Raw genomic sequence first — 12,758 nt, forward strand, 5'->3', positions numbered from 1 at the left:
CTTGAGCTTGTCCGGGTATTCAAGTTTCCTCCTTGTGTATATAAACAGACAACCTGTCCAGAGAACCTCGCCTCTTGCCCAATGTCAGCTGGCATAGGTTCCAGGAGCCCTGCAACTCTCTACAGGAAGTTGAGAGTTGGAGTTGGAGTTGAATAGATTTTAAATCGTTTACATGTTTCACACCATTACCTTCCTATCCGTTTTCTGTGTTATTGTGTGTCATTGACATCCTCACTCTTCCTTACTGAAAGTTGTGTATCACACATACCTGACCTCCTTTCCATTCTCTGTTGTCTATTTTTTGTTGAATCTTGCCCTCGGGCTGTATTCTCCACTCCATGTAAATGTGCTGCTTTGTCCAGCCTTTCCCTCCTGCACATGCACATGAAGACACAAAGGATGTCACAGTGAAACAGTGAAACAAGGCCAACAACAAAGGCAAGCAAATCAAGCCATTTTTGTTAAAGGCCAGCACATTTTAGCATTTTCCCATATTGCTGACTTCTCCTTTCTCAGTGCCTTGTTATATCAAGCATGAAAATCAGCCCAAAAATCATTGGATAATATTCTTGCCAACACAATTCAAGTGCTTAAAATGTGTCTTTGATAAAAGTGTGTTCTATATTTTCTCCCTCTTTCCCTTATTCTCTTTTTGTCAGATGTCTCTGCCTCTCCCACAGTCAATACGAGTAAGACCAATGGGAACCTCGTCAATTCCAGATGCCTTTCCACCTCCAACTGTAACAACATTTATCACACAGACTCCAACTACTACCCATACACTGGCTCACCTAAAGGTTCTTCTCCCTCTCTTTTTCAAACCTACACATACAGGTTTCTAAGCACTTGTGTGTGTGTGTGTGTTTGCACAAATGCACTATACCAAACAATGACCTGTATGCACATCCTTAACCTTCAAACTACCTAAGGACCTAAAGAGAAGTTTTATCGTTTGACTAGATGAATTTTGAGAGCCACAATGGCTTTGATGTTCACTTCTTCTTTACTTTATTCAATTTATTTTACTTCCCACCTGTCTTTGCCTTGCCCTCCATCCCTTTCGCTCTCTCTGTGTAGTCTCTAGGGTGAGGAGGTTTTCATCTGGAGGAGAGGAGAATGGATGGAATCACAATGCAAACAAAGTAAGAAAGGAAGGCATTCTCCTGCTGCTCTGCTTTGTATTTTGTGTGTGTGTGTGTGTGTGTGTGTTAGTTAATATTTAATGAGGCGGTTAATTAAATGCTTGTCCCACTGGACTGCTCCTTTTCTTTTATATTATTCCCTCTTTGTCTAAACAACAACCATCACTTTTTCCTGTCTCTGCTTGTGTTATTTTCTCACCATCTATCAACCTATGGATCCATCGCACTCAACTAATTTGCATTGCTTCATCTGTATGTACATTTGCTCACTATCTTATCTGGTTCCTTTAACTCCCTCCTTCTATTTCTCCTCTCTCTTCTTCTTTACTTTTCCCTCCTTCCGTCCCCACAGGGAATTGGCAGGATGATCCTGAAGGAGGAGATGAAAGCACGGTCAGGCCGTCACGACAATGACCAATGGGGGAGCAGACGCAGTTCTCACTGTAGCAGCAAGGAGACGCTGAACAATCTAGGATACAGCTCCCTCAATGGATGTAAGGCAGTGCTGGCTTTTTTCAGCAGTTTTTTGCTCATTTACTCCATTTACTGGACACTATATATGCTGATATTAACTTCAGTAACAAAAGGTTGTAAGAAATGCCATTATTGAAATGCCAAATTGGGTTAGAGATGAAGAATCTGTATCAGGATTGGCTGGTATGTGTTTAAAGGAACTACTGTTAAATACATTAATATTGTATTGTATTAAAACCTCACATACACTCTCACTATCAGAATTGACCTGTATTGATTCTGCAGTCTGTATTGTTCTTTTTAATGCGTGACCAAGTTTCACTAGATGCATGGATTTCCACTCCAAAACACACCATAGTTTGTCATTCCAGATGGATTTACACAGAGTTTATTACACACACATCCATTCTAACCAAATGAAGTGCCTTATCGACCTTAGTGGACCCCTGACCTTTACTTCAGTGTCCCTATGAGGTTGAAGCTATTGGGTGGATGACAAGTAAAGAATTGATCATTAGTGATGAAGCCTCAAATCTCTAGGGAATAACAGGGTTCAGCTGTGGTACTTTGTGACAATATAAAATATCTCTGACCAAGTGCAGACATAAAAATGAATATGCGTTTTATGAGTGTAAGATGACAAACAACCTTTACTTCAATCAAAAGGGCACAGTGAAAAGTATTTATAAGACTTAACAACTAATATATGGTTTTCATTCGCTTATCCAAGCAAACCATGTACTTGGTAATATCTCCTAAAACAAATCAATGATCATGTAGGGCCAAGTGAAAGGCATCAAATTCAGTCTGGAGATGAGTTAAGGCCTGAGTCGCTGAGAGGCATATAAAATTTGCAGAAAAATGGACATTAAATAATCACTTAGTTAAAATAATGCTATTCATGTAAACATTTACATTTAGTCATTTAGCAGATGCTTTTATCCAAAGCGACTTACAAGTGAGGTACAAAGCAAGCAAAAATCTAAGTCAAGGAGAAAACATCAAAGCAAAGTCCTATCAGAAAAATGTTCACAATTCACAAGATGCAAGTGCGAGGATGGGCAGAAAGGAAGTTTTTTTTTTTTATTTATTTTTTTTTATAGATTTAAATGCATAGGAAGATGCAGAAGAGTTCTGTTTTCAGCAGTTTTTTGAATATTGGGAGTGTGTTTGCTGAGTTTGGGAGCTTGTTCCACCATCGTGGGATAGTTGCGCAGAAGAGTTTTGCTTGTTTCTTCTGTGTGGTGCTGGGACCACCAGACGTTGTTCGTTGGCAGATAGCAGCCGACGGGAAAGATTGTAGACCTGAATGAGTGAGTTCATGTAAGCAGGAGCTGTTGAGTTGACCAACCTGTAAGCAAGAGACAGAGCTTTGAACCTGATGTGAGCAGATACAGGAAGCCACTGTAGAGATGTGTGACATGAGTCCTTTTTGGCTGAATTAAAATGAGGCGTGCTGAAGTGTTTTGGATCTTCTGCAAGGGTTTGATTGGAAATACCGGTAACTGAGGATACTGAGCACATGTGGTCCTTAAAGCTCAGTTGGTCATCGATGATGTCCCTCAGATTTCAGGCAGACTTAGTGTTGACAATCTGTAGATCCAATGTTGATGCTGATGCTTGTGTTGATGCTTGTGTTGGGTCGAAGGTCTGGCTGGGAAAGAGAGGTTGAGCTCTCTCTCATCCAGGTAGATATGTCTGAGAGACAGGCAGAAATGCGTGATGAGACAGTGGAGTCGTCCGGTAGAACGGACAGGAAGAGCTGTGTGTCATCAGCACGGGGCGACTGTGGCACAGGAAGGTAGAGCGGTTGTCCACCAATCTCACAGTTGTTGATTCAATCCCCGGCTCCTCCGGTCACATGTCGAAGTGTCCTTGAGCAAGACACTGAACCCCAACTTAGTTGCTCCCGGTGAGTGTTGGCCAGTGATGGCCCATCTGTGTATGAATGTGTGTGTGATTGTGAGTGTAAATGGGTAAATACGAAGCAGTGTAAAGCGCTTTGAGTGCCAATAGGTAGAAAAGCGCTATATAAGTGCAGACCATTTACCATCAGCATAGCAGTGATAGGAAAGAACATGTGAGCGAATGATAGAACCCAGGGATGTAGTATAGACAGAAAAAAGAAGGGGACCAAGAATTGAACCCTGCGGCACACCGGTAGAGAGGCTATGAGAATGAGAAACATGCGCCTGCCAGGATACCTTGAAGGTTCGTCCCGATATGTAAGAACTAAGCCAGGCTACAGCTGATCCAGAGATGCCTAAGTCAGAGAGGGTGGACAAGAAGATCTGATGGTTCAGTGTCAAAGGTTGAAGATAGATCAAGAAGGATTAAGACAGAAGTCTGACCTGTGGCTTTTGCAGCTTGAAGAGATTCCAGGACAGTGTGCAATAGAAAGCTCAATAGAAAGCTGGATCAACATTGGATCTACAGAATCATAATGTAGTAGAGTGAATTATTATTCTGCAGATGATTCAAATATCACACACACACACAATAGACCTGAGCCTGTATTTTCAGCTGGTTGAAGCTCATAAAATGTTCCTGAAAGATAAAATTCCTGTGACTGATCTACATTATGACAGTAGACTGAAAGAAAGAAAAATGTCCGGCAGTAATGTCAAGTTTATACAATTATTTTTTAAAACAATGAATTACTTCTAGTTGTATCAGTTGAGATTGTGCTTTAGGTTCAATTCTGAAAGAAGAATAAAATAACATTTAGGGTTATGCTAATATAAAGTGGAGGTTAGAGGTTAGGACATTTATGTAGCCACCTTTATAGGAGGAGGAGTGTGTGTTGTGATGCTGAGGTAAGCCTTTCTGCCTGGGGAGTTTCCACTTTTGTATTAGCCCTCCTACTGATCCCATTCCTCACTGCATTCAGCACTTGTAAGGGCGAGACAAAGATGGAGAGACTCAGAGAGAAGAAGAGAGTGTGTGTTTAGTCGGAGGTCAAAAGGGAATTAAAGGGATGGTGTAAGACAGGAGAGACAGAGAGAGATAGAGAGTGAATTAAATATGAGAGAGAGAGAGAGAGGAAGTGAGAAGCTAAAGCAATTTGTAGCTGTACAGAGAAGATGTATGACATGAAGCCAGGAGTTAAATCAGGGTCAGAGAGTGAAGAGAGAGGGAGATGAGCAATGAGAACAGAGAGGTCAGACAAAGAGAGGTGTGGATGATGTGGGTATTCAGTGCTGCGCAATCACTGCGAGTTTATACTGTCTGCTGTTATTATACTGATTAGACAAATCCTGAGATCGCCAGGCTCATCAGTTCTTCAGAGAAGGCAAAGACCAAAAATGGGACGTCAAACATTTAATAGAAGTTTCACGAACGCCAGCTTCATTTACTTCAGCAGATTTTTGGCCCATTTTTTTAAACCACGCTAGCAGTACAGCCCTCTATGTCTCTGTCAGTTCTTCGGTGCACCGCATTGGGCTCATTTGTATCGAAACAAGTTAATGGACGATTGAAATTGGTAGAGACGTCCGTGTGTCCCAAAGGAGGAAAAACAGTATTTCTTTAAATCTTTGACTTTTCCTTTAGCATCACTTTGAGGATCACATCTGAGTTTTCCCGGATTGCAGAGAAATATCCCTAACATATCCCTGCAACATTTTGTTGCTCCATTAATACGCTGCATTGTCAGGTTATCCAATACTTTGGTTTGTGCCTAAATACTGGAAAAACTGATTATATTCCCTTTAGCTGGACTTGCTGTTTACTGCATCAAAATCCATTAAAATTACAAATTGCAGTGGGTAGTGCATAAACATATACATTTTTAACACAAGTGGCCCAAGTCTAAACTCAGATGCTTCTTCATATTTTATACAATGTGTAGGTTTTGAAAGTGATTATCTCTGCATGTATGAAGCTCTTTGGGGCATAGACTCACACAGTCGATGTTTTATTGATGTCCCACAACAGCTGGCCTTCTTTATTTCCCTTTCACTCAAAGCCATCCCTCTTCTCTCATTTCAGCATTTCACCACGTGGCCGACTTATTAACCCTACGTACCCACAGTTCAACATATTGTCAATGCTACACAGACACTGACCAACATGTTTGCACACACAGATGTAATAAAGGTGAGGGGTTAAAAAGAACGGGCGATCCCCTGGAATTTAAAATTCCCTGGAATTTAAAATTGAGTTTCTCAGTCAGTTTGATAATGACATGATGATGTCATTGACACAATGATGTTTGTGTTACTGTACAAAAGGAATTATTTGTGGAGGACAACCGACTGAAACACGCCTCAATCTGCAGCTTTACTCATCATTTTTAAGCAGTAAAAAGTAAAAATACAAACACTGTGCTTTGCTTTCATTGCGCCAAACAGCAAACTCACAAGCTGTCAACAAGCTGGTGAATACAGAGGAACATTTAGCTGCTAAAGATGTGGGATATCACCATTCATGCCCCAGTTGTTATTAGCATTTCTCAGTCTGGCCCTCTGTAACTGTCGGCAATCACACAGTCTGACTCATCAGAACGATTTGTATTAACAAAAAGGCTTCAATTTATATGATGTTTAATATCAAATGCATTCACCTGAAGAAAAAAAATATTAGATCCTCAATACATCAATACATTTTTTTTTATTTCAGTTGTAGTGACAGAACCTCAATGAAAAGAATTGTCTTGTATTCTTCCTTCTTATCATATGCCTGCATCTTTTATCTTTTTGCCCCTTTGCTGTCTCTTTGTCCACAGCCCCGAGGTCCGTCTACAGTGCAGACAGCGGTGAGTGGTTCATCAGTGTGTTTTGATGTCTGAGGTCATCTCAAGGGGGTGGCAGCACAGCACAGCACAGCACAGCACAGGAGGCTATCTTCCCTCTGATCCTCATTATCCTGTCGTTTTACTGTGACGGCGGCAGAGCTTCAAATATTTACACACACGCCTACCTATGTTTTGTGGGTCACAGGTGTGAAGATGAATGGTATTGTAGCTTTAGCCTGTATGTATTAGATTTTCTTTTAAGAGGAGCACTGATTCCGGATCACTGGCCTGAATCCTCCCCAGGCCATTTGTTTTTTTTTGTTTTTTGTCTTTGGAATTTTTCAATGTAAAAATTGATTATTCTTACATGATGACATTATCCACACGCCTTAAAATCTTTTTGATGAGTTTTCTGCAGCTTGCGGGTTTAAACGCCGTGTTTTCGTCGTCTTTATCATCTCTTTACTGTTGTTGTGTTGATTTTAGCTTGATATCATCCCAAATTTACCTCCAGATATGCTTTGACCGTGAAGTTCTTGTGCCAATAAAAATTTCTCCAAAACCCAAACTATTAGAATCCAAAACTTTGATAAATTAGATACTGAGGCTCATAGTTCTCAAACTATTTAGCAGCACTTTAATGAAACAAATATATATCAGAACAACACACCATGACTAATCTGTGGGACTGTATATCATTTCATGTTCGGAGAAAGAGAGGAGTAGATGACAAAAATTACAGTTCAGTTCTCACACTCGTGGTACAGTAGTTTTTGACATTGGTCTGGGTTCTGCTGCATCATGATGTTTCATCCTCACTCTTTTAAAGTTGTGTAATTTAATTCATTTAAACGAGGGTGAAGTAGAGAGAGACAGGCAGAATGACAGAAAGAAAAAAAAAAAGGAAGATAAAAACTGTGAGAAAATAAGAAACTGGGGTGAAAAAAGATGAAGAGACTAGAAGAAGTGAGGGCTACAGCAGAATGATTCCAGGGGATAAGTGTGACTCCACTGCCCTCTGCTGCTGCAGCAGCAGTAGTACACACCACAAATGAAGACACTTCATTGATGCTTAGGAGGCTGATGGAGATATGAGAGATGCAAACAAGCCAGTTGTTCAAATGACTGCAGTGTGGTGTAGGGTTGTTGATGGAGCATGACTCTATGGGTTCATGTACTGTTTGTGTTGGAGTGTAAATCTAACAGCCCAATGACTTAAAACCTTTTACTGACATCCCAGGCTTTGGTCTGACACTGATTAGTGTTTCAAACGTGACTTTCTGATCCCCGTGTGATCAAAGCCACATTTCTTCTTCTTCTGAAGTCTGTCAGGTGGGTGTTTGGAAGCAGTAGTCTTGGGATTTAAAAAGCAGTTATAGCATATGACAGGGGAACTGCTGCTTTGGAACAAGAAAACTCTTTCTTCAATGTGATATTCTCACAAACTGGTTGATAAAGACAGTTTAGAAAGGGATTTGGCAAACATGCTGCCGCTGACACAGTTCCAGTAAAAACAGAACAGAACAACTTTATTGTCATTGAGCAATTCTTTCTCTGGATTTGACCCTGGGGAGCTAATGCTGAGTGTCTCACTCGGACACACCCACCTGGTGCGTAGGCTGGGATTTGATCCTGCTGGCTTCTGCGTCCCATCCTGCTGCTCTACCCGTTGAGCTACCAGGTTACTTCCAACTGTTGTGTGTGGTTTCAAGCACGAGTTTTGGAAGTTTGAGAACCATGTGTAAGCTCCTTCAATCCTCCCTGACACCCAGATTTAAAGTGCTGTTGTTTTATGTGATTGTCTTGTGATATTTTTATGATTTAGAAATTGTATTCAGAAACGGTATCAGAGACCCCGGAACCAAAAATATAAATAAATAAAGAGTAGACACATTGTGTGTATACAGGAAGAGCGTAAAGTTAGGTCGCATCGGAGTTTTCATCCTATTGGCTCTGTATTTGGACAAACTGGCATAAAAATTTGAATTATTTGTTTCCTTCCTTCCGTCCTTCCACCCATCCAAACCCATCCGCAAGTTCCCACTCAAGTTCCTCAAGTTCCCAGAATCAAACTGTTAACAGTTTGATTCTGATACTTGTAGATAAATTAGGGTCACGTTCAGCATGGAAATGAATTCGGGGCACTTTTTTTAGACAAATGCAAACTCACCTTTGAAAAAACTAACTGTAGAGCTTTAGTGCTTCTATTTGGTGTTTTTATTATTTCCACAATTCTTATTTTTGTATTTGTTCTTTCAGACTCGTATGTTGCCAAATCGGCCTCGTTGCCAGGCTACGGCAGAAATGGACTAAACAGAGTAAGTTATCATAGTGTGTGTGTGTGTGTGTGTGTGTGTGTGTGTGTGTGTGTGTGTGTGTGTGCACACGTGTGTTTGTGAGAGAGAGCAAGACAGGTGTCTTACTCAACAAATCATAAGCTATGACACCGTCCTTTATTTGCTCGTGAACCACTTTGTATCACTTTACTTCCTGAGGCCAGGTGAGACGGTAACTAACTGCTTCCACTATATGTCGTTATTATGTGAGTCAGTGGGAAAAATAAGTGACAATGCTTCAGTGTAGTGGTCTTTCACAGATCCATGATTTCTCTTTACTTTGCTGTATGCGTTCCCTCCGCTATACCAATGAAATCCATTTTTTCTGGCCCATGCGTGCTAAACTGCTCTTGTTGTGTTCTGGCAGCCTGGCAGCACGGCAGCAGATTATTACCAGTATGACAGCAGTAATGCAGTTAACTGGCAGATCAGAGGTAAGTCTAACGTAGAAAGGAAATGTTCTTATGTCCATCTCTTCTAGTTCCCTCCCAATGCATTTTATCCAGTGTGACTCAGAGTGTATAGAATACAGGTGGTGATGAACGAAACAGTTAAGATAACTCATCCCTGTATTTTTCTTCTGTTTTCTTCCAGAATATAAGGTAAGATGCTGCTCCCAAAGCTGGCAAACTGCTATTGAGCTGGCAGTGAACCAGATGAGTGGATAATAGATAAGGACGATGTGTTGCCTCTCTAAGGCTCATACTGAATGCTGAATCCATCTCACTCAGTAACACCCACTTGACTTGTGGGATTTCCTGAAGTCTGACTAACTGTATCGATACAGCGGGGGAAAAGACAAATGCACATTTCGCATAGGGTTTGTATGGTGGGTAATAGCTATTTTAAAGCTTTAGCTTAATGACAAGGAGATTTGTGATTTAAAAAAAAAAATATTAATAGCTGGCAGCGCTCTGATTGCCAAATGGTTTAGACACATGCCACACAATTGCATTGTCCTGGGATTTAGTCTGACTGGGGACCTTTGCTGGATGTCACAATTTCCATAAAATGTTCTCTTTGCTCTATGTTCTTCCTTTCAATACCTAATAATCGCAAAGAATTTATGTTAATGAACAAATTCTCAAGCTCTTTTTAATGCGAGCGACTTTTGCTTTTTTGCACTTTCTCTGGACTAATGTATATGTGTGTGTGTGTGTGTGTGTGTATATATATATATATATATATATATGTGTGTGTGTGTGTGTGTGTGTGTGTGTGTGTGTGTGTGTGTGTGTGTGTGGGGGGGGGGGGGGAGTTGTAATTTATTATAGCCATTTTTGCCCCTGAAGGGTGACGCATAGACAGAGTTTGCCTTTCCCCATGGTGCCTAAATAGTTAAATCCAAGGTCATTTTACATTACGCAAACAAAGGGTTTCAGTAACATACATTAAGAATGTTATTCTTTATGATTTTTAAATAAAATCCCTTGAAGGATCACTGTTGAAAATCTGACAAACATTTGTTAGTAACCGTTTCTCTCTCTTTAGATTTACCCATATGAAGACCTGGTGGTATCAGTCAGAGGGCAGCAGCGTCTCCCCAGCGATGTAGACCGAGCCAGACTGGAGGTAAACTGCTACAGGTTTAAGGTCTACTTCAGTCGCTGCTTTTCCTGAACACAGCAATGAAATATAAAAGGATAAAAGCACAGATATGGAAAACAACAAGAATAAAAGTGTAAATTATCATGTTTACTATTGTACTGGCTGTAATTTGTCACTGCAGTCCACAATATAAAAGTGGGAACACAGTGAATATTAGATGTATTTTTAGAAACAATCTGAATGTGTTTGGTCATGTCTCAACTGTAGTACACATCATTTCCTGAGTGGCTCTGTGTCCCTGTCCCTTCTCTTCTCCCAGCGTCACCTCTCCCCCGAGGAGTTCTACAGAGTCTTTGGCATGTCCATGTCTGCCTTTGACCATCTGGCTCAGTGGAAAAAGAATGAACTTAAGAAACAGGTTCGACTGTTTTGAGAAAAATACGTCACCATAGCTGTCTGACCCAGTGCAGGTCTACTGCTAACAGTGTGCTTCTGAAAATAGTCTTTGGAAATGCCTACTGACCCCAGACTGACTCTGTGTCTCAGTGGAAAAGACTGAAATTAAAAAGTCTAGCACCCGGCCTTCTGCTCCTGGCTTGATTAAATTGTTGTGGAGTTGGACTTGACTTTGGACAAAAAGGGGAAACTGGTAAAAAGGAGAAGGGCAGTAAGAAGACAGCAGATGCGCCACACTGATGCTGAAGGAGGAGTGCTCGCTTTTCTCTGGCCAGCAGGTGGCAGTATGTTAATATGAGCGTCTGCTGAGCCTGAAAGCAGAATGACTTCCCATCCAACTGAGGGTCTGTGGTGTTGAGAAAAACTGTCTGAAGTGATGGAGACAGTTTGGGAAACAACAGCTGCTTGGCAGGTTACTAAAGGCAAAAACAATCCAGGCTCAGTCACAAACAGACACTTTCCTCAGTGGTTTACAGGTCACTAAAAATAACATACACACCATGTTTCTGTACTGTGCTCATACTGAAAACGAAAGGTTTTCTTTTTGCATGGGTTTGATTTTGATATTTGAAGCCATATGAGTGTTTAGTTCTATTATGACTTGAGCAGACAGTTCACTGAAGTGTTTTTTGAGTAATTCTGAGCTTCATTGCGAATGAACGATAAAGCTGTGACAATAGAGCTCTGATAGCTCAGAGATGCTAGTTTAGTTTAGTTTTTGGAGTGTGTGTGCTGTGTTGTGTTTACCTTGTTTCAGTAAATATCTTTCTTTAGTTTCAGAATTTCAGCCACCGGATTAAACCAGACTGAGTCATGTTTGTAGAGTTTGAGTAGAGTAGAGAGTTGTAGAGTTTTAATTACAACAAATAACTAATGGAGGATTTTCATGGATAATGAGAAGGGAAGAAGAATCATTTGTGAAGTGAAGCAAAAAGGAGGATGTAAAGAACAACAGGAAAGAATGAGAAAAGGAGGAAGTAACGAGTGAAGGAATGGAGGAAGTTTTCTTTGTAATCACGAAGTAAACTAAAAATATGTGTACCAAGGTTTGTGTTTGCAGTAACGTTAAATAGGCTGAGCAGAAATTTATGTCTTATAAGTTGCTTTATCTTTACAAAGATCAACATTAGTCTGGTGGTCCGCAGGAATGTTGTGACGGAATGTAGAAGTGTGGAGTGTGTTTGTGGCTATAGTATGTGTCTCAAAACAATAAATCACATTCACCACATTAAATGGTCCACAGCCTATGTCAAACGTCAAAATGCCAAATGGAGGAATATGTTTTAGGAGACTGGTGTTCATCCCTTCAGATCCTCGTATGACAAGGCACAGTGAGGCTGTTCTGGCAGCGTGCTGACCCAACACTTCACTAAGACACTTTATGTTTTTTTTTTTCTTTTAATTTTTCCTCAGTAGTTCACCAGACATGCATGAATGAGTTCCCTCTTGATAATTTTCACCTTTTCCACTCTCATCGTCCCCTTCTTCAGTGCAGACTCATTATTATGGGTCGTGGAGTTTACTACATCCCAATCATGGAAAAACACGAAATCTGCTAAATGCTTTGGGAATGTGGGGAAGAGTAAAGACCAAGTAAAGCCAGTGGGTGTGTTTCTCTAATAATTCACATGTGCACATCATAGCCACAAGACCCTAACTTTTAAAACCTCTCATCCTCAAAAACAAAACAATGTCTAATGATGACATCTCAGCTATGACCAGTTAAACCAGCCCTTTACTTTTAGAGACAGAGGCAGTGAAATTATCCAGTTATTCCCTAGATAAATGAAAAACGGTTATTGTATGTTTTGCTTAAGCAAATTTCACAATAAAATAAATAAAAATAATAAGAAAAACATATAATAGTGACTAGTATCACAATTATATTATTGAATATTTTATTTCAATGTGTATGTTGCATTTTAATCTTGTGGTTGCTCTAAGTGGAGGTCGCTAAACCTGCTGTATATGGAGTTAAGTGGTTTACTCCATAACAGTTATAACACATCATATTTAACAAAACATACTTGTAAAATCTTTAATACATTTTTAATGACAAGTAAGTGC

The 12,758-nt window shown here is 40.3% G+C and overlaps 1 protein-coding gene across 2 annotated transcripts in view; it reads left to right on the forward strand.

Annotated features, from left to right (window-relative positions):
* Positions 1-12,469, forward strand: part of LOC137108067 (actin-binding LIM protein 3-like) — a 41,482-nt gene extending 29,013 nt beyond the window's left edge. Inside the window, exons 15-23 of one of the 2 annotated variants that reach the window (XM_067492345.1) lie at positions 660-797; positions 1,078-1,142; positions 1,495-1,636; positions 6,343-6,372; positions 8,611-8,669; positions 9,055-9,121; positions 9,282-9,289; positions 10,179-10,259; positions 10,555-12,469. In XM_067492345.1, the coding sequence (XP_067348446.1) occupies positions 660-797; positions 1,078-1,142; positions 1,495-1,636; positions 6,343-6,372; positions 8,611-8,669; positions 9,055-9,121; positions 9,282-9,289; positions 10,179-10,259; positions 10,555-10,668 (704 nt within the window). In that variant the 3' untranslated portion in view covers positions 10,669-12,469. Of the gene's footprint in view, positions 1-659; positions 798-1,077; positions 1,143-1,494; positions 1,637-6,342; positions 6,373-8,610; positions 8,670-9,054; positions 9,122-9,281; positions 9,841-10,178; positions 10,260-10,554 lie in introns of those variants that run through there. The other variant, XM_067492343.1, reaches the window with a different exon arrangement.
* Positions 12,470-12,758: the final 289 nt, after the last annotated feature.

The sequence above is a fragment of the Channa argus genome, chromosome 22, assembly GCF_033026475.1.
Source record: "Channa argus isolate prfri chromosome 22, Channa argus male v1.0, whole genome shotgun sequence".
NCBI classification, from domain to species: Eukaryota; Metazoa; Chordata; class Actinopteri; order Anabantiformes; family Channidae; genus Channa; species Channa argus.